The sequence below is a fragment of the Macaca fascicularis genome, chromosome 6 (assembly GCF_037993035.2).
Source record: "Macaca fascicularis isolate 582-1 chromosome 6, T2T-MFA8v1.1".
Taxonomy (NCBI): domain Eukaryota; kingdom Metazoa; phylum Chordata; class Mammalia; order Primates; family Cercopithecidae; genus Macaca; species Macaca fascicularis.
Window position 1 is genome coordinate 83,622,225 of NC_088380.1, and position 22,624 is coordinate 83,644,848.

At 35.4% G+C, this 22,624-nt stretch overlaps 1 protein-coding gene across 15 annotated transcripts in view; it reads left to right on the top strand.

The window, feature by feature from the left end:
- The window catches only part of TENT2 (terminal nucleotidyltransferase 2), a 73,718-nt gene that overhangs the window by 37,396 nt on the left and 13,698 nt on the right, over positions 1-22,624 (top strand). For 12 of the 15 annotated variants that reach the window (XM_005557254.4, XM_045393933.2, XM_045393939.2 and 9 more), the window contains 2 exons: positions 6,594-6,637; positions 18,670-18,806. In XM_005557254.4, the coding sequence (XP_005557311.2) occupies positions 6,594-6,637; positions 18,670-18,806 (181 nt within the window). The remainder of the gene's footprint in view (positions 1-6,593; positions 6,638-18,669; positions 18,807-22,624) is intronic. The other 3 variants (XR_012413767.1, XR_012413765.1, XR_012413766.1) reach the window with 1 other exon arrangement.

A 22,624-nucleotide genomic window follows, 5' to 3' on the forward strand; every position in this document is an offset into this window, starting at 1 on the left:
TTGTAAAATGTAACATTTTTGTAGCTGTTACCTACCAAAATATGAATTATTAAGCAACTCACAGATTACTAATAAAATGTGACATTTTTACCACCGTTGTGAGTTGAGCTGCTGATAGAGCACTGTCAACATGTGATATGCTCAGTAACAAATGAATTATTACAGTGTAGTCATTTAAAAAAGCCTGTTGAAAAATATCCTTTTGTTGTATTGTTTGATGCTTTTTGTATTTAGATTCTGAGAGAGATAACAGATAATATTAGCAATTTTGTCAACAGCAGCTTAGTCTTGGAAAGTTGAGATGATTTGATGCCTTTACAGCTGTGTTTCTGTATTGAGGATACTGGGAACTGGGAAAAGGAGAAGACACCCTTTCCTTGTTATATAGATCAGAAATGGTTAGAGTTGGGGATTATAATTTTGTTAGCCCAGTTCCTGGTAGACTGGGCTTCTTTGGATAGGGATTGGAGGATGATACCTAAGTTGAGAATTTCTGTGTGATGAGCCACTTTTACTAATAGGAGGATAGATAGAACTGGTTGGGACAAAAATGAAGATTGTCCTACCAATGCCTTAAAAAAGAGCAGTTCAGAGGGAAGATTGGTTGTCAGGAATTCTCTATTTTGTTTCAGAATTATTATGTTTAAAATAATACTTAAAACATAGTGATATTAAAATAGTTATTTTACATTTTAAAATTCATTTTGAATAAGTTGTGCATATATCATAGAAAATCCTGAGAATATACTAAAGTGGACCAAAAAAAAAATACATTGCCCATGTATTTTCACACCCAAAGATTGTTATTGTTAACATTTGTTTTATTTTTTTCTGGTTTTTGTTTTCTTTGCAAAGGTTTCAAAATGTTTAGCCAAACCTAAATGCGTAAATGTCAAGTTCAGGTCTTTTAATTCCAAAAGTTGGCGACAAATAAGTAACTGTAAATGGTGTGTGTTCTTTTTTCCTCTACAAAATCATGGTCTTCTTAAATAATGTTCTTACATTTTCTTTTACCTGTTCATTACATGATTCTCAGACTTTTAGATTTCAAGGAAGAGTAATGTCCAAAAAAAGAAAAGAACCAAACTGGAGTTTTTATTTTGCTGTGTTAAGTATCAGAACCAAAAAACTGCTACCAATTACTACCATTACTTCATAAAAGATGGTGCATAAAATACCAAAAAAGCAATGGTATAATCTCAGAATAATGGACAGACCATCACAAAACAGTGTAATTGTTACACGCCTCCCACTTTTGGCACATACACACACGTTTTAATTTTTTTAGTTTATCACAGCTTAGAAACCTTTCCTCTATGGTGAAGAATTTGGGGAACATTTTTTCATATTTATTTTTTAATTGGAGTAGTCTTAGAGCTAGCTAGTTCTCAAAATCTTGATTCTACCTTTAGACATATCTTCATCCCATCTTTGTCTGGAGATAGGGTGCCATTATTTGACCGAAGTGTTTATGTTATTGTTCTTAATTTCATAGTGTGTCAACCTTGTCCCTTCTTGGTAATCAGAGTTTTATGGTATGCTCCTAGGGTGAATTTGGCATTCTACTTTCTTGACAGAATATAATATTATACTCTGTCCTATTACTTACAAAATTTCACTTGAACATGTATTACAGATGTAGGGGTTAATATTCTTAAATTGGCAGTTTTTAAAAATGACAAAATGGAATACACAGTCATGCTTAGAGTGTTGATTTGGTACAACCCCTTTAGAAGGCAGTGTTGTATATTTATATAATGTTCTTTGACTCAGTTATTTCATTTCTAGAAATTTATCCTAATGTAATAATGAGTGGTGCATATATGGATGTACCTGTAAGGCTATTTTTTTATGGTGTTATGTAAATAATAAAAGATTAGAAGTGCTCTTAAATTTTCTGGAATAGGGGAATGGTTAAATTAATTACGATATACCCTAATATGAGATCTGCATAGCAACTAACGATCATGTTTTTAATATATTTAATGATACAAGAAAATATTCATGATATATTGTCTCATATATCATAATACCAATTTTATTTAAAAATAATAACTGTGTATATATTTGTATATGTGCAAATACCGAAAAGGTAGGTGCCAAAATTATATCAGAGGTTATTTATGGACAGTTTAGCGAAGTTCTCTGTACTTCACCGTACTTGCAGATGTTTTATAATATATGAGAGTATATTTTCCTTTGGATGCTGGTCTCAGATTTTTTTTTGACTTACCAAGAGAGACAAAATAGTTTAAATGGGCCAACATTTTTATGAATCAGTCATCAGAGAGGTTTGATAATCTTTTTTAATGTTAAAATATTTCAGGCTAATCTTAATACATGTATTTTTATTGCTGACCAGTCTTGAATATGTGCTGGTTTGATGATTCATTTGCCCCTCTAAAAGAATTAGAAACATACGACATTGGCTATTTTAGATACTACTTTATGTGTCATTAATCATTTTTGTCCAGTTTTACAAAATACATGTCTATATATATATATTACTTTATAATATATGTTCAGGTGAACTCTAAACATTTTTTTTCAGTGAACTCTGTTCTCTTGTGGATTACAGTTTACTTTCATTAAAAATGGAATAGGATTTCTTATATATATAAAATATAAAAGATATGTAGCACTCACCACCATTCACTTTATATTTTAGTTGTGATTTAAAAATGAGATTTGACTAAAGCATTTAGCATACATGATCATCCATAATATGTGCCCTACTCCTTAATTCTTACTGGTTACCTTAGAAATTTTAAATGTGATTGACTTCTTTAGATAAATGTACGTTAATCACACATGCCCCAATGTGGTATTGAAAGCAAATTAAAAATTTTAAACTGGGACCAGGCTCAGTGGCTCATGCCTGTAATCCCAAGTGCTTTGGGAGGCTGAGGCGGGAGGATTGCTTGAGACCAGGAGTTTGAGACCAGCCTGAGCAACATAGTGAGACTCCCCCATCTACAGAAATAAAAAATAAAAAAAAATTAGTTGGGCATGGTGGCACATATCGTTAGTCCTAGCTACTCAGGAGGCTAAGGTGGGGGGATTGTTTGAGCCCAGGAGTTTGAGGTTGCAGTGAGCTGTGATTATGCCACTGCATTTCAGTCTGGTCAGCAGAGTGACTCTTTCTTAACAAAACAAAAAAATTAAACATTGCTATTTTGCCAGCCTATTAAAATCATACTAAAATTTAGTTTAGACTTTGCCCAACATTTTATTTTTGACAGAGTGGTCCCATTTACTGAAGTGGTTTGTAATTAATAGCACTGCATTCAGCCATTCCTAGGTCTTTCTTGAAGGACATCAGCTACCCAGAGCTAATGTGTAATTCTACACTGGCAAATTTAAGCTACTCCTCCCTAGAAGAAATGAGAGTGATTAAAATAGATAGTTGCTTTTCTTGGCAGTATCACATTACTGTGAGGGAAAAGGGCAAACAAGAGTCTGCAAGGTGTATTGAGGAGTTCCGGCTCTGCCACAAAAAACTAGTTTTTATGACTTTGGTCAAGTTATTGTACCTCACTGGCCTTAACTCACCTGTAACACAAACAGTTGGATTAAATGACCTTCACGTTTTGTTGAACTTCTTAAATCCTGCAATATCTTTTCTGCCATAAACAGAGAAAGGAAATAGATCCTGTGTATGTAGAAAGGTTGAAAAGATTAACACATTTCCTAGAATAAATTCCAATCGTCAGTAATTGACTACAGATACTTGAAAGATGACTGATCAAAGCATGAGGGGAAATTGAGAAGAGATTTTAATTATAACTTGAGTTAATGAAAAAGGAGGCCAGGCATGGTGACTCATGCCTGTAATCCCAACACTTTGGGAGGCTGAGGCGGGTGGATCAGTTGAGGTCAGGAATTTGAGACCAGCCTGACCAACATGGTGAAACCCTGTCTCTACTGAAAATACGAAATTAGCTGGGCGTGGTGGCGCACGGCTGTAATCCCAGCTACTTGGGAGGCCGAGGCAGTAGAATCACTTGAATCTGGGAGGTGGAGGTTGCAGTGAGCCTAGATCGCACCAATATACTCCATCCTGGGCAACAGGAGCGAAACTCTGTCTCAAAAAAAAAAAAAGTAATGAAAAAGGTAAGATCATCAGTTGGCTAGAAATAATAACATTAAAGAATATTCATGGAATGTTTGCCATATTCCTAGGCAGAGAGCTTTCTGGTAGACATTTAAAAATTGTCCTTGCAGAGCCTGGCCAATGTGGCGAAACTGTATCTCTACTAAAAAATTAGCTGGATGTGGTGGTGCACACTTGTAATCCCAGCTAGTGGGGTGGCTGGGCATGAGAATCGCTTGAATTCAGGAGGTAGAGGCTGCTGTGAGTCGAAATCGTGCCACTGCACTCCAGCCTGGGTGACAGAGCGAGACTCTGTCTCAAAAAAAATTAATGAATAAGTAAAGTTGTCCTTGTATTTTCAAAATTAATGATTCTTAGTGTGATCGAAGATCTGCTATTTAAAATTTAAATTTTTGGTACATCTATATGGAGAGTTTATGGGTATGAATTTGTGGGGTCCCTACCAGCAAGCTGTTATGCAAACTTTGGGTAAAGTAAAATTTTGTACATTAGCTGTATTCAAGGCATTGCCTGTTAATCATGTACTCTAATATTGAGCTTTTGTTTTGTTTTTAGTTTGCCTTTGAGAGAGAAATTTAAAAGACTGAACCTGTAATCCAAAATTCTGAAGTTAAAATAGGTGTTATAGTCAGATTTTTCCAGAATTTACATTGCTTTGGAGTAAGATAATCATTTTAAAAACTACTAAACTCATTGAGACTAATATCAGGATATTGTTAATAAATAACTTCTGCAGTACACTAATTGCTTCTCTGATGACTAGTGTTTATAAATCTTTTAAGGTTGTAACATAAAGAATTTACTTAATGATAACCCTGCCTCCAGAAACTTCCAAATTGCTGAGTTCTAAAAGCTCTTTTGTCCATTGAAAGATCCTCAACCAGTGGCTAGTGTTTGTTTTTCTCTCCTAGTATTCTAGTTATGTTACCAGAATGAGATAAAGGTTTTTTATTCTAATTCTCTATAATCTTTTCTTCATCCTTTGTTTTATTATACTTTTAGTATACTAGAGTATTCAATGGGAAAGGTATTCAAGTTTTTAAGTAAACTAATTTCTTGCAAGATTTTCCAATTTGACTTCTGTATTATAACCAAAATTACTAGAAAGCCATTAAAAAGTGTTATACAAATATAGAGACATTTAGAATTAAGGTGAGTGGGGTTTGAGTTTACTTGACAGGTCTTTTAGCATGTTGAGTATTTGAATGCCTCTTAGGGGAAAGGAATATATATATTCTTACTTCCTAAGAGTGATTCTGGTAAGTAATGATTGAGTTTTTTCTACTAATATTCTCAGTCATGTACTGAGAACATGAAGACGTATCATGGAATTTAATTTTATGCCAATTTTCAACATGGGGTGAAATGTGATACATAAGGGAAATTTAAATAAAGCATCCTACTTTGTAATATGTGGTAAAAACTTATACCCTTTTAATTATAGTTGGAGACCATGTACGTTGGTCATAATGGTTCATTACATGTACGTTTATATATTTCAGAAGTCATTTTTTAAAGTTTTTGCTAAATCACACATTAAAAGTGAATTAATATGCTTTGTTGTTGAGTTTATGTAGTTGTTATATGTAGTGTATTCCTAATTCTTAAATACTTCCTAATTCTTAAATTTGAAAATGTAGTATTTGTATTTTACCATACTCGTGACATTTTATTTTACAGTTATTTCTTATATTGTGAATGTTAGGCACTTTGCCTTTTTATATTGTTCTTTTCATATTAAAACAATGTAAAGTTACTGTTCGTGCATTTAATGAGATTGGATTTGTTTAGAACTATTGAATGGTGAAGGATGACAAAAATATGGTGATAACAGGATAATGATTTCTTTGTGTGAAATTTTATTTATAGCAGATTGTTGCCCTTAGTTTTCTAACTTTTGCTGAACATTCTTTAAAAATGTACTAATGAGGTTAAAGATTTTCTTTCAGTTTTATTTGATTTTTTGTTGTTGTTATTTGCAGTATATCAGTTTCCTGAACGATTTCAATTTTGGTATTGTCAGTGGAAATTAAATAATAAAGGGACAATTATGAAAGAACTATTTTTCTCTCCTAGTGTCACTGAACTGTATTTTTAAAATTATGGTTTTTGATTACTACATCCATCTTAATAATGTCTATTCAGTATCTGTAGAGCAATCCTTGTCTTGCTTATTGTGTGTGTATGTCTGATGTTGGACAAATTACATGTGTCCCTTTATTGATAGCCTATTCTAAAACCATGTGAGGAACATTGGTTTACATAGGGATATATCTAGTTTATTAATAAAACCTTAGTTTGTCAACTTAAATATATTTTAAATACAAACTTAGGGATAAGAATTTCATGAAATACTTGAAAACTGTTGAATTTTAGCATAAACCCTTATAGTCTCATACCTGGGATGTAGCTGACAAATTATTGCATTGTAAAATGAATCACGTGAATCACGGAAGCTTTAAACTTTTTCTTTTTATAGCCCTACCTGAACCCATCCTTCCATCCCTCCAAAAAATTTACCCAGTAAGTGTTTCTTATAAATTATTATAATACATTTTATGTCAAATGTATGTAGAACTATTATAAGTAGTATTAATGTGACTATAAAAGTAGTAAGGTTAAGTACATAACATTTTCTATATATACCAAGAGAACATTTAAAATGTTTCATATTCTGTTTCAGAAAACTCTCATACTTGTTATTTTGTTATTGGCAGACAGTCTGGTCAGTTGTGTTAATGGTGGAATTTGTTTTGCATGATGCTCAAGATTATCACTAATGGAGATTAAATATACTCAGTTGCCCATTTGGCCTTATTCCAGTTTTCTTCCTACTATTTTAAAATATAGCTTCACAGGATTTCTTTAGTTAGTAACTCAGACATTTTTTAGCCCAGTATATTTATACTTTGAAAAGCAGGGGGAAGAGAAGTTGAACAATTGGATAATCTTTTTATCTTTAATTTGATCTTGCCAAGTAATACACCAAAACAGGTAATATTAGTACACTGTTCTTGTCTGCATAATACTATGAATCCTGCTGACATTAATTGGAAACGTTCAAGAAATGAAGTGTGGCTACTAGAAAAGATTTAATATGTACTTAGTTTGAGTTTAGAGACACATACGTTATGTATGTATTCATCATCTATAAGAATCCTTGTGTTTCTTTTTCAGTTTTCGTGTTCTTTCTCCAGAATTCTCTGTTTCTTTGTTTTATATCATTAGTGTTTTCCTCCATAGTCATCCTTTTTCCTGCATTTATTTGGAAATAATATTTAAGCTACTTGTTTAGAATGTTTGACTGCTCTTCTGAAACCACATAATTTTTACATATTGGTTTCATATACTTATAAGAAGAGCTGTCTTCTGAACTTACTAAATAGTCATATTACAAAGAGAAATATAATCAGCTTAGACGATTAATTCTCAAAAAACGTACTTATTGTGTTACACAAAATATAACAAATTTACTTGACATGGAACATCAACTAATACAGTTTAATATCTGATAATTGAGAAGGACCAATGTTCTTGGTTTTGAACATAAGTTATTATTGTAATGCACACATGCAAGGTGCTGGATAATAAAGGTTCATTTTAATACAGCCTTGCTGTAGTGGAGATCTCACATTCTGTGGAAGGTCATCTACTAGAAGAGACTGTATAACAAGAGCCTTTTTTTTTTTTTTTTGAGACGGAGTCTTGCTCTGTCGCCCAGGCTGGAGTGCAGTGGCCGGATCTCAGCTCACTGCAAGCTCTGCCTCCCAGATTCAGGCCATTCTCCTGCCTCAGCCTCCCAAGTAGCTGGGACTACAGGCGCCGTAACTTGAACTTTTTGACCTTATTCTTTGAAATCTTTTTATATATTCTTTTTTTTTTTTTTTTTTTTTTTTTTGTAGAGACGGTCTTGCTGTGATGTCCAGTTTGGTCTCAAATTCCTGGCCTCAAGTGAGCCTTCTACCTTAGCCTCCCAAAGTTCTGGGATTATAGGCATGAGCCACTACACCCAGCCTGTTGGCCTTCATTTTGAATGTTTTTATCTCTCCATGAAGTATTGACTCTTCTGTTCGTACTGAAAGGTCATATTTCATTTTATTGACCCAATCTCATCTTGCTTTAAGACCCAGGTGTCAGTGTAGAAAGAGCTGCATATGTTCTTTAGCAAAGGATCTAATAAACTTATCCCTAAAATAATATTGTGTATTGAAAAACGCTTCTGCAGCAGTCTCACTTAAAACCCTATGCTACATGAAGCTCTTTTTACTAATATAGGACACTGGCAAAATATCAGTGTACTGTGGTTGGGGTCAGAGGTAACGCTTTTATAATACTCAGGTTCTTACTAACGGCCCCATTTTCACTTCTGTGTTCTGTTTTTCTTATTATCTAGCTTTCTTCCATGACAGAGTCCTGACTTCTGTTCATATCCACTACCTCTGGCCCTATACTCTCCATCTGTTTTGCTTATAAGCTTATTTCTATACCTGCAATGGGGAAATAGATTTAGCCCCAAGACCTTAAAAAATACTAATAGCAAGACCTACCAGATTAGGAATCTCCTGATTTGCATTCACATATAGTTACATTGCCATCATAAATATTGAATTTGCCTTTACTATAAGATTTTTGTTTACATGGGTAGGGACTTAACTACCTCTTCTCACACAGGATTTTTTGTTTTATATGAAACCTGTAAGCTGGTCAGCAGAACACATTTTTAATAGTCCGTCTGATGTAACAAACAAATCAGCTTATTTGCTATTAATAATAACCAGCCGGGCACGGTGGCTCATGTCTGTAATCCCAGCACTTTGGGAGGCCGAGGTGGGTGGATCACGAGGTCAGGAGTTCAAGACCAGCCTGGCCAAGATGGTGAAACTGCATCGCTGCTAAAAATACAAAAATTAGCCAGGCATGGTGGCAGGTGCCTATAATCCCAGCTACTTGGGAGGGTGAGGAAGAGAATTGCTTGAACCTGGGAGGCGGAGATTGCAGTGAGCGGAGATTGCGCCACTGTACTCCATCCTCAGCGACAGAGTGAGATGCCGTCTCAAAAAAAAAAAAAAATATATATATATATAATAACCATAACCATTGTTTGTTTAGTATCCATTATATGTCAGCATACTGTACATTTTATACACAATTTTAAAAATCCTGAACAAATACACTTGCAAGGTATTATCCCTTTTTCACTAATGAAGGAACTGTTTCAGAAATGTTACATGATTGATCCAAGTGGTACTAACAGTTTTTCCATTATACTGTTTCTTGGGGGAAGGCAAATTTATGGTAGTATTCACTAACATTTTACCTAATTTCTGTTGCTTATTACATTTTATTTGTATACATCTGATTGTTCTTATACAGATATACCTTTAAGGACAACAGTTACGGCAAAATTTCAGCTTGTATAAATAAGTTTAAGAATGACTTACCATTTTAAGTAACAACAACAAAAAAAAACTTTGTTACTTTACAAAGGAAACCACAGGGTTCTTTTAAATTTGGAGCTTCTCTAATACAAAATAGGGTTTATTTTTAAAATAAAACAATTTTGGAATGGAATAAGTTTGTTCAGTATACTGTGCTTTTTAGTCATTTTCATATTTTCTTTTCAAAATTTGTAACATTTTAAATATTTTAAAAATTGGTATATTTCAGTTCAGTTGTGATATGAAAGGGATAAAAGGCTGTAAACATTGTGAAGACTATATTATAGTATAGAATTACTGATTATTACTAAATTCTTATTGACTTAAACAACATAACTGATAGAGGGCAGAGTATTTACTATTCAGTTGAAGAAATGAAGCTGAGAAAGTTAAATATATAAACAGATAAAGCTTATGAAAGAATCTTTATTTTAATGCAAGCATATTACTATGAGGGTTAACTTAAATTTATGCTAGGTAGATTTATCAGTACAACTTGTATTTTTTAGCTATTTGTTTCCTTCCCTAAAAGTATCTTTGTACTCTAGGAGTCGCAAGAAAATAACCCTCTTCTTTTTAATAGTTATGAAATAAAGAATTCTAGAGCTTTTCTGTGTAGTTAAATGTTAAAAACACCTAAAATTATACATATACAGTAATGTGCTGCATAATGATGTTTTGGTTAATGACAGACCACATACATGATGGTGGTCTCATAAGATGATGATAGAGCTGAAAAATTCCTGTCACTTGGTTTTTGCTGTACTATACTTTTTGTCATTATTTGTGAGTGTACTCTTTATGCTTAAAAAGCAAGCTAACTATAAAATGGCCTCAGGTAGGTCCTTCAGGAGGTATTCCAGAAGGAGACATTGTTATATGAAATGACAGCTCCATGCATGATATTGTCCCCAAAGATCTTCCAGTGGGACAAGATGTGGAGGTGGAAGACAGTGATAGTGATGATCCCAATACTGTGTAGGCCTAGGCCGATGTGTATGTTTGTGCCTTTGTTTTTTAACAAAAAGGTTTAAAAGTAAGGAAAAAAAATTAGAAAAAATCTTATAGAATAAGGATATGAAGAAAGAAAATATTTTTGTATCGTTGCGCAGTGTGTTTTAAGCTGTGTTGTTACAAAACAGCCTAAAAGTTAAAAAGTTTTTAAAATAAAGTTACAGTAAACTAAGGTTAATTTATTATTGAAAAAAGAAAAAATTTTAAATAAACTCAGGGTAGCCTAAGTGTACAATATTTATAAAGTCTACAGTAGTGTATAGTAATGTTCTAGGCCTTCGCATTCACTCACTACTCTCTCACTGACTCACCCAGCAACTTCTACTTCTGTAAGCCCCACTCATGGTAAGGGTATACTGTTTTTTATCTTTTATACCATGTTTTTAGTGTACCTTTTCTATTTTTAGATATGTTTAGATACACACATACTTATTACAGTTGCCTACAGTATTCAGTAATAACATGCTGTGCAGATTTGCAACCTGTGCAGACATACCTTTGAGGTGTTGCAAGTTTGGTTCCAGGCCACCACAATAAAGTGAGTCACATGAATTTTTTGGTTTCCCAGTGTATACAGAAGTTATGTTTACACTATCATGTAGTCTTTTAAGTATGCAATAGCATTATATCTAAAAAATGTACATGCCTTTGTTTAAAAATACTTTATTGCTACAAAGTGCTAACGATCAGCTGAGCCTTCAGCACCAGTTGTGGAGAATCTTGCTTTGATATTGACGACTCCTGACCAGGGTGGTGGTTGCTGAAGGTTGGTGTGGCTGTGGCAGTTTCTGAAAATAAGACAACAGTAAAGTTTGCCACATTGATTGACTCTTCTTCACAAAAGATTTCTCTATAGTGTATGATGACCTTTGCTAGCATTTTACGTACAGTAGAACGTCCTTTAAAATTGAAGTCAGTCCTCTCAAACCCTGCCACTACTTTACCAGCTAAGTTTATGTAATGTTCTAAATCCTTTGTTTATACACTTACAAATATTATCCCTCTTTCACGAATGAAAAAACTAAGTCTTAGAAAAGTTACATGGTTGATCCAAGCAGTACTGGGATTTTGTTGTCATTTCAACAAGATTCACAGCATCTTCACCAGGAGTAGACTCTATCTCAAGAAACTGCTTTTCTTTGCTCATCCATAAGAAGCAGAACTTCATCTGTTAAAGTTTTATCGTGAAATTACAGCAGTTCAGTCATATCTTCAGGTTCCATTGCTAATTCTAATTCTCTTGCTGTTTCCACCACATCTGCAATTACTTCCTCCACTGAAGTCTTGAACCTCTCAAAATCATCCAAAAGGATTGGCATTAACTTCTTTTAAACTTCTGTTAATGTTGACATTTTGACCTCCTGTGAATCATGACTGTTTTGAACAGTATCTAGAATGATGACTTTTTTTCCAGAAGGGTTCAATGTAGTTTGTCCAGATCCATCAGTGGAATCACTCTCTGTGGTAGTTATAGCCTTGTGAAATGTATGTCTTAAATAATAATACTTGAAAATGAAAATTACTACTTGATCCTTGGGCTGTAGAATGGATGTTGCGTTAGCAGGCATGAAAACATTAATCTCTTTGTACATCTCCATCAGAACTCTTTGATGATTAGGTGCACTGTCAATGAGCAGTAGTAGTAGGTCTCAACAGTGGGCTTAAAATATTCAGTGTACCATGTTGTAAAGAGATGTGTTGTCATGAAGGCTTTGTTGTTCCATTTATAGAGCACTGGCAGAGTAAATGTAGCATAATTCTTAAGGGCCCTGGGATTTTGGAATGGTATATAAGCATTGGCTTCAACTTAAAGTCACCAGCTGCATTAGCCCCTAACAAGAGTCAGCTTGTCCTTTGAAACCTTGAAGCCAGGCATTGATGTCTCCTCTGTAGCTGTGAAGGTTCTAGATAGCATCTTCGAATAGAAGGCTGCCATTTACACTGAAAAATCTGCTATTTAATGTAGCTGCATTCATCTGTTGTTCAGTGTAGCCGTGTTAATTAGGGGAGATAACTTCTGGATAACTTGCTCTAGCTAAGCATTTGCTGCTTCACTTTGTAATTTTATGTTATGTAAATAGCATCTTTCCTTAAACCTCATAACCAGCCTCTGCTACCTTCCAACTTTTCTTCTGCAGCTTCCTCACCTCTCTCATCCTTCACAGAATTGAAGAGAGTTAGAGTCTTGCTCTGGTTAGGTTTTGGCTTAAAGAAATATTTTGATAGTTTGATCTATCCAGACCAATGAAACTTTCCATATCAGCAATAAGGCTGTTTTGCTTTTTTATCATTGATGCATTCACTGGAGTAGTACTTCAAATTTCCTTCAAGAACTTTTCCTTTGCATTCACAGCGTGGCTGTCATTAGTGCAAGAGCCCTACCTTTTGGCTTGTATTGGCTTTCAACATGACTTCCTCACTAAGCTTAGTCATTTCTTGCTTTTCATTTAAAGTGAGAGATGTGTGACTTTTCCTTTCATTTGGACAGCCATTGTAGGGTTGTTATTTGGCCTAATTTCAGTATTGTTGTGTCTCAGAGAATAGGGAGGCCCAAGCAGGGGGAGAGGGACAGGGGAATTGCCTGCCAGTCAGTGGAGCAATCAGAATACACATAACATTTATTGATTAAGTTTGCAGTCTTAGCGGATACCATTTGTGGCACTCCAAAACAATTACAGTAGTAACATCAAATATTACTGATCACAGATCACCATAACATATAATAATAATGAAAAAGTTTGAAATATGAGAATTACCAGAGTGTAACACAGAGACCTGAAGTGAGCACATGCTGCTGGAAAAATGGCTCTGCTGATAGACTTGCTAGATGCAGTGTTGCCATAAACCTTCAATTTGTAAAAATTGCAGTATCTTCAAAGGACAGTAAAGCGAAGCGCAACAAAACGAGGTGTGCCTGTATATATACGGTTGACCCTCTATATGTGGGTTATGTGTCCATGGATTCAACCGACCACACATCAAAAACATTCAGGAAAAATAAAAATACAACAATAAAAATAATACAAATAAAAAACCATAGTGTAACAACTATTTAGATGGAGTTTAAGTTGTATTAGGTATTGTAAGTAATCTAGAGATGATTTAAAGTATATGAGAGGATGTACATAGGTTATATGCAAATACTTAACCATTTCATATAAGGGACTTGAGCATCCCCTGGAGCCCTGGAACCAGTTGCCTGGGAATACCAAGGGACAGTTGTATACACATATGTATAACGACTTTTTTCTTTTTAAAAATTGCCCTAATATGATGAAGAGATTGATCAATTACCTGAAACAGGCTATAAATGAATACCTTTGAAAAGATTTAGCCAGCCACGGTGGCTCACGCCTGTAATCCCAACACTTTGGGAGGCTGAGGCGGGTGGATCACGAGGTCATGAGATCAAGACCATCCTGGCCAACATGGCCAAACCCCATCTCTACTAAAAATACAAAAATTAGCTGGGTATGGTGGCACACCCCTGTAGTCCCAGCTACTCAAGAGGCTGAGGCAGAAGAATCGCTTGAACCCGGGAGGCAGAGACTGCAGTAAGCTGAGATCATGTCACTGTACTCCAGCCTGGGCAACAGAGCGAGACTCTGTCTCAAAAAAAAAAAAAGATTGAAAAATTTTGGTGTAGATTTTTTTTAAAAAATGGTTACAAAACATTGTTTTAAAGTTGGCACTACTTGAATTTTGAAAACATAGGAAAGTTAATTTGGAAATAATACATGAAAAGTTTCAGAAGGTAACCACACTGCATTGTATAAATGTGCAATAATAATGACATGTGGCATATACTAAACAGTTAATAAATCCTTACAACAACCATCTGAGTATTTTTCCTTTTCTTGTATTATAAATGACGAAGCTGAGGAAAGCTAGGTAACTTGTTTAAATGCTTGCAGCTAGTAGAAGGGTGATGCTTCACACTTCAGTCTGACTTCAAAGTTAATGCTTTTAATCTCTTCATTATAGTACCTCTACTTTATGTTACTTACGTTGATTTCACAACTTTTAAATCTGAAGTCAGATATAATTAAAGGAAATTTTATGATCAATCTTTAACATATATCACCAGATTAATGATGACTTACCTGCGTGCAATTCAGATAGCTTTGCAGAAACTTGAAGATATCACTTAGTTGTTGTTCTTTTCAGGCAGAACTATTCCCTATCAGTTTTTCTTTTCCTTGTAACCTTCCTTCACATATATTTCTAGGGTCTCATAATTCATATTGTTAGGAAATTATGCTTAATCTCTTTTAATAACTTAAATTTCTATTTACCTGGAGATGGAAAGGGATCATCTTTGACTTAAGCCTTTCATCATTTAAAGAACAGTTTTCAAATAGAAGGTTAGCCAGTCTAACTTATTTTGGAAAGCACTTAATTGTCCAAATTTCAGACTTTGAAGGTAACATAAGATATCGTGGGACAGTCTCAGAGAAAATGATGGAATCTGGCAAAAGGTATTTTTACCATTATTAAAGACAGTTCGATGAGCAGAAGCGGTGAGAGTTCTCAGATGTTTTTCAAGGGGTTTTCTATTTAATTTTTTTTAACTTGAAGAAAAATAAAAGATTACGTGTCTTCTAAAGGATCAACATTTAAAAATCATTTGGAAATGTTTTCAGGAGTTAATACGTTATACATTTGATTATCAGAAGCCCAAAATAACCCAAAAAATATAATAAATCTTCCCTCTATATAGGCACACAAGCAACAGTAAAAATTTGTAACCCAAAAATGTATTTATTAAAGAGATGGATGTTTATCAGTTTAATTGCTATTCCGTGGACTGACTTTGTAATTTTAAGGCTGCTTTCTTTCTCTTTGACTTTTTGGTTGCTTTTTATGTACTTTCTAAAATATTAGTTTAAGTTCTGAACCCCTTTGTCCTATCTGAAATAGCGTGTATTTTTCTTAAATACATAACTACAGTGGGGAAGCTCCCTTTTAAATAAAATCTTTTTTTTTTTTTTTTTTTTTTTTTTTGAGATGGAGTCTTGCTCTGTTACCCAGGCTGGGCTGGAGTACAGTGGCGTGGATTTGGCTTACTGCAACCTCCACCTCCCGGGTTCAAGCGATTGTCTTGCCTCAGCCTCCTGAGTAGTTGGGATTACAGGCATCCACCACCATGTCCAGCTAGTTTTTGTATTTTTAGTAGAGACTGGGTTTCACCATGTTGGCCAGGCTGGTCTCTAACTTCTGACCTCAAGGGATCCGCTCACCTCGGCCTCCCAAAGTGCTGGGATTACATGCATGAGCCACTGCGTCCGGCCTTAAAAAAATTCTTTGTTGACATTTTAAAGCAAAGAATCTTTCTGTAATGTGAATGGTCACTAAAAACTGGGGTTTTCTTTTTCTTTTTCTTTTTTTTTTTTGAGATAAAGTCTTGCCCAAGCTGGAGTGCAGTGGTGCAATGATGAGCCCTCGAGGCTCAGTCACTTCTCATGCCTCAGCCTCCTGAGTACCTGGGATGACAGCAATGCATCACCATACCCAGCTGATCTTTCAATTTTTTTTAGAGATGGGGTGTCACTAAGTTGCCTAAGCTGGTCTCAAACTCCTGGTCTCAGGGATTTCGTAATTCATATTGCTGTGAAATTATACTTAATTTGTTTTATTTGATAATCACCTAAATTTCTTTCTGTTTGCCTGGAGATGGAAAGTGATCATCTTTCACTTAAGATTTTAAAGAAAGAACAGTTTCCATATAGAAGATTAGCCAGTCTAACTTATTTCAGAAAGTGCTTCATTGTCCGAAGATTGATCCTTCTGCCTTAGCCTCCCAAAGCGCTGGGATTACAGGCTTGAGCCACCATGCCTGGCTTAGGGGATTTCTTAAGGATAGATAGAATTACTATTTACTGGTAGCTGCTTTTAGGTGTCCTTATCTTTTTTAGTTTTGGTTTGGATTTCTGCTTCAGTTCTCCCTCAATAAGCATGACCTGACTCTTTTTGTGTATGACCATGAAAAAGAACAGTGGAGCTAAGAGGAGACTGGCCAAATTGTTGGTCTGAGGTCATTCAGCATTTTAATGGAGTGGATCTCATGACTCTTCAGTTCTTAATGTCATAATTGCTGACCTTTTTCTTTAAATTATTGAACAAAATAAAAATTTTACAGGAGGTACAATCATTTTTTAAACTTCAGATAAGAAAGTGACTTCTGTTTTAGCATATTCAGTTCACAAATTGAATGCTAATTGTGCTTGGTGCTAGGAATCAAAATTAGTAAGAAGCTATTAAACAGTGACGTACTTACTTGATCTACATTATACCTTTTGTTTGATTTGCCAGAAAATAACATTTAAATTTTATAATTTTAAATATTGTTGCCCTAAGTTCAATTTTATACCTAACGAGTAAGAGTTAAAGGGGAATAGAGGCACTGCATCTGTGCTTCCTTCTGCCTTTAGTCTTTACTAATTGAGGTTTCTTTCCTACACCCTCCTCTTTTTAAAATTTCTACTTGCATTTTAAAATGTAATTAATACTACAGCTGTTAGAATGTAAGGGGAAAGTCCCATGTTGAGGAGTATCAACTTTATGAATTTGGTTGGAATAGAATTTTTATTCCAAGAGAAAGGTAATCACTTCTTGGTAGTTAACAATTATTGATAGAATTATAGGTAATGGAACAAGGGAGGAGGTATTTTTGTTTTCTTGCTCCTTTGTTTTTATTCATATTTTGGGGGCACTAGCATTAAATGATGCACTATGCTATTTCTCTACTACCATTGTTCAGAGATTCTCCTTTTTTTTTTTTTTTTGTCTCACTCTGTTTCCCAGGCTGGGGTGCAGTGGCGTGATCTCAGCTCACTGCAAGCTCTGCGTCCCAGGTTCACGCCATTCTCCTGTCTCAGCCTCCTAAGTAGCTGGGACTACAGGCACCTGCCACCATGCCTGGCAAATTTTTTGTATTTTTAGTAGAGATGGGGTTTCGCTGTGTTAGCCAGGATGGTCTCGATCTCCTGACCTCGTGATCTGCCCGCCTCGGCCTCCCAAAGTGCTGGGATTACAGGCGTGAGCCACTGCACCCGTCCGGAGATTCTCCATTTTTTAACTTGGCATTATCTAGATGTCTTTAATTACATTAGTATCTATAAGCCCAGGGTTAAATAGGTAGTTTGGAATCTTAACTGTAGTTGTCATTCTGCTGCCTTAACTAATTTAACATTTCTGTTCTGACAGCAGTGGAGAAATACAGAAAACCATCCCTGATGGCACTGTGCAAATTATCTTGTATTATTTTCTAATTGATGTATATAAATGGACTTGATAATTTATATAATACATTTAGTATATTTGAGAGCCAGAACTTGCTGTTAATAGAGGAAAGATGAATATGAAAATGAATGGCGTAACATAGGAAAACAGGATAAGTACCCATTAGTATTCTTTCTAATAGGTGTCTTTGTTCCTGGATTTCAGGCAAATGATATCCTCTTTTATAAATATTATGGTAAAAGCTTGCTGAATATTGCTTGTTGGTATGCTTCCTATCTTATTTTCCCTGCCTTCTTTGTCTTTTCAAGCTTAATTCAGGTTGAACATCTCCTCTTCCACCTAAGATACAGAAACAAAGCAAAATTTATAAAATCTTAAAATTAGTATAAGTAGTATTTCTATATTAAGGGTACTCTTACGGCCTTTGAGAGAAGTTTGAAGTGACAGAAAAAACTCTTACTTTGTGCTTGATATAGCCTTTATACATATACTGCTTCTTGTAGGAATTATTAAGAATGAGATAACCTTTATGAAGAAATCTATATGGTATTGGGTAGAATCTTGGTATGCATAGTAAGGCTTTATTTATGAGTTAGAAAATCTTTTGCTAAATAGCAATCTGTTCGGTTAACTGAGTGCTGTACTCAAGCCAAGGATTAGATTGTTAATTTTTCAGGTACATTCTGGCCTACTGCAAATACTGGTGAAGTCTTTAGTGGAAGAAAAATTTCAGGTTTCCAAATTGCCAACGTAGAGAAAATTTCTTCTCTCTTTTTCAAAGAGGAGTCTAGTTCAGGATTTATAAAGTTTCTTAGTGTCTGTTTTAAATGGCTTTACATTTTTTCCCCTTCTTTTTGACAGGAATCTTTTAGTCCTGCTATACAGCTGCACCTTGTACATCAAGCTCCATGTAATGTTCCTCCTTACCTCTCAAAGAATGAATCAAACCTTGGGGACCTCTTACTGGGCTTTCTTAAATATTATGCTACAGAATTTGAGTAAGTAAAACTTTAAATTGTGTTTGTTCATTTATATATATGTGTGTGTATATATATATATGTGAATATGAATATATATAAGTGAATGCTACAGATTTGGTCAGAAGCTATATTTGTCATTTCTAGTGCTGTCAAGTTGTCCAGAAATGTATAGTTTATAAAATTTCTTACATGACAGTGAATTATTAGAAGCTTAATAGATTTTATATTCTTAGCTAATAAATACATTCATAGTCCAGTAAGCCCAGTTTTAGTTGATTTCAGTAGTGATAGGCCCTATGTGTTGGTCCTGTGCAGGTGCTGTGTAGTTTGGAACATCCATTTTCTGTAAACTTAAAATGTATAGTAAAAAACACTGCTAAGACAGACTAATAGAGATCTGTTTAATATTTGGCATCTTCATAAATAGTTGTGTTAGTATGATATAAAAATCAAGGAATGTGTCGTTTTGTTTTTTCTTTTTTGAAGATGATATGTAAACATGAAACAAAGAATGTATAATCAGGCTGGACAGCACTAAAAGTTCTTATGTGAGTTCTAAGTTCAGATAGAGTGGAGTTAGGAGTTATTTGCAGCTCTTCTGATCAATCTGGAAAAGCTTGAGGGAGGAAGAGAGAAGATTTAGAAATTGTACAGTATTAGAGGCAAGTACAGTTACCACTGTATACCACTTTGAAGAAGTTTGCATAGGGGAATAATAATAGTAATAATAATAATAAATTGCTGTTACTAGGTGGGAAAATGGTTCTGAACATATTATATTATTGTTTATATTTATCATTTCATTCCATTTACATAATTGTTATCTGTGTGATATATTATGCCCATTTTACCAGTGAAGCATAGAGAGAGGGGAAGTAACGTGCTCCAAGATCACGTAGCTAATAAGAGTAGTATTTCAGGCTGGGCGCGGTGGCTCACGCCTGTATTCCCAGCACTTTGGGAGGCCGAGGCGGGTGGATTGCCTGAGCTCAGGAGTTCGAGACCAGCCTGACCAACATGGAGAAACCCCGTTTCTACTAAAAAATACAAAATTAGCCAGGTATCGTGGCACATGCCTATAATCCCAGCTACTCGGGAGGCTGAGGCAGGAGAATCACTTGAACCTGGGAGGTGGAGGTGGCACTGAGCTGAGATTGCACCATTGCACTCCAGCCTGGGCAACAAGAGTGAAACTGTCTCAAAAAAAAAAAAGAAAAATAGTATTTCAGATAGTTTTGACACAGAATTCACACTTAACTATGATACTTACAAGTATAAAAAGGTAAGAGCTTTTATTTATTTATTTATTTTTTGAGATGGAGTCTCACTCTGTTGTCTAGGCTGTAGTGCAGTGGCACGATGTTGGCTCACTGCAACCTCCGTCTCCCGGGTTCAAGTGATTCTCCTGCCTCAGCCTTCCAAGTAGCTGGGATTACAGGCACCCGTCACCACACCTGGCTAATTTTTGTATTTTTAGTAGAGATGGAGTTTCACCATATAGGCCAGGCTTGTCTCGAACTCCTGACCTAGTGATCTGCCCGCCTCAGCCTCCCATAGTGCTGGGATTACAGGTGTGAGCCACCGTGCTCAGCCACGGAGCTTTCATTTATATAAAGATGAGGAAAGATTAAAGACTGGATGAGACGTAGTACATAAATGGACTGTAAAGGTTTAATGGTTATTCTAGAGTTCTCTTTAAGATATTGCAATAACAATAGCTAATGTTTAGTGAGAATTTATCTAGTGTCCTGTAGTAAGCTGAGTGATTCCCATGGATTTCAGTTAATCCTCACAATAACCTCTGTCAAGCTTAGGGAATTTGTGTACATGAAACTTGTCCATGGCAATCTACAGCTAGATTGTGGGTGAGTTGGGATTCACTTTCAAGCTGGACTCCAAGACTACATTCTTAATTGTTAGACTGTATTGACATTGTTTATTATGTTATATAAATTAGGGACTGGGGGATGTTTGTGGAGGGGGAAAGGATTCACAGAAGAAAGATTTATTTCTCCTATGTATAGTGTAGGATTAGAGCATCTGTATACAAATACCTTGAAAATCACCTGCTTTGTTGAACAGAAACAAGATAGTAGATGTGTAGGTTTGTATGTTAATTTAATATTAAAGGAAACTAGTCTGCTGGGTCACATGATGCTGATGCTTGGAAAGAGGTTTCAGAACTTCACCATATAGTACATTTGTCATTTCATATGAGATATTTTCAGAAATGTGACTGTGGGGATCACAGCCAAGAATGTAGTCATGGTAATAAACTGGATGCTGTATAAAAGAATTATGGCAATTGTTAAAAATGTCAATAAGGATTTCTTCTGAACTTCAAGGTAATCATTTAAAAAGTTCTTTTTTCTTTTTCTTTTCTTTTCTTTTTTTTTTTTTTTTTTGAGACAGAGTCTTGCTCTGTTGCCCAGGCTGGAGTGCAGGCAGTGGTGCGATCTCAGCTCACTGCAACCTCCGCCTCCTGGGTTCAAGGAGTTCTCCTGCCTCAGCCTCCCGAGTAGCTGGGATTCCAGGCGCATGCCACCGTGCCCGGCTAATTTTTTTTATTTTTATTTTTTTAATAGAGATGGGGTTTCACCATATTGGCCAGGCTGGTCTTAAACTCCTGAGGTCAAGTTATCCACCCACCTCAGCCTCCAAAACTGCTAGGATTACAGGTGTGAGCCACTGCGCCTAACCTAAAGTTCTTTTTTCTGAAAGACAAAACATTAAGTGACTGTTAAGGGATGGTTGAGTATATGGTATAAATGTTGCAGAAGTTTTATATGGTCATTTAAAAATTACTATTTTTTGGCTGGGTATGGTGGCTCATGTCTGTAATCCCAGCACTTTGAGAGGCCATGGAGGGGAGATCACTTGAGCCCAGAAGTTTGAGACCAGCCTGGGCAACATGAACATGGCAAAACCTCCTCTCTACTAAAATACAAAAATTAGCCAGGCGTGGTGGCACATGCCTGTAATCCCAGCTACTTGGGAGGCTGAGGCACAGGAATCGCTTGAACCAGGGAGGCGGGGGTTACAGTGAGCTGAGATTGCTCCACTGCACTCCAGCCTGGACAATAGAACGAGACCCTGTCTCCAAAAAAAAAAAAAAAAATTACTACTTTTCTTACCTACTTCACTCACACCTTGCTGCTGAAATACTTCTGTTTTATTTTTTACTTTTTGTGGGTACATAGTAGGTTTGTATATTTATAGGGTATGTGAGATATTTTGATATAGGCCTACAGTGCATAATAATCACATCAGGGTAAATTGGGTATCCATCACCTCAAGCATTTATCGTTTTCATTACAAACAATTCAGTTCTCCTGTTTTAGTTATTTTTAAATGTACAATTAAATTATTATTGACTATAGTCACCCAGTTGTGTTATCAAATATATATCTTATTCGTTCTATTTTCTTGTAGTCATTAACCATCCCCACTTGCCCCTCTCCCTGCTACCGGTCTTCCCAGCCTCTGGTAACCATCATTCTAGTCTCTTATCTCCATGAGTTCAGTTGTTTTAATTTTTAGATCCTGCAGATAACTGAGAACATGTGAAGTTTGTCTTTCTGTGTCTGGCTTATTTCACTTAATGTCCTCCATTTCCATCCATGATGTTGCAGATGACAGGATCTCATTCTTTTGTATGGCTCAATAGTACTCTGTTGTGTATAAGTACCACATTTTATTTATCCATTTCTCTGTTGATGGACACTTAAGTTCCTTCTAAATTTTGGCTATTGGGAATAGTGTTACAAAAACATGGGAGTGCAGATATGTCTTCAGTATCCTGATTTTCTTTCATTTGGGTATACGCCTAGGAGTGA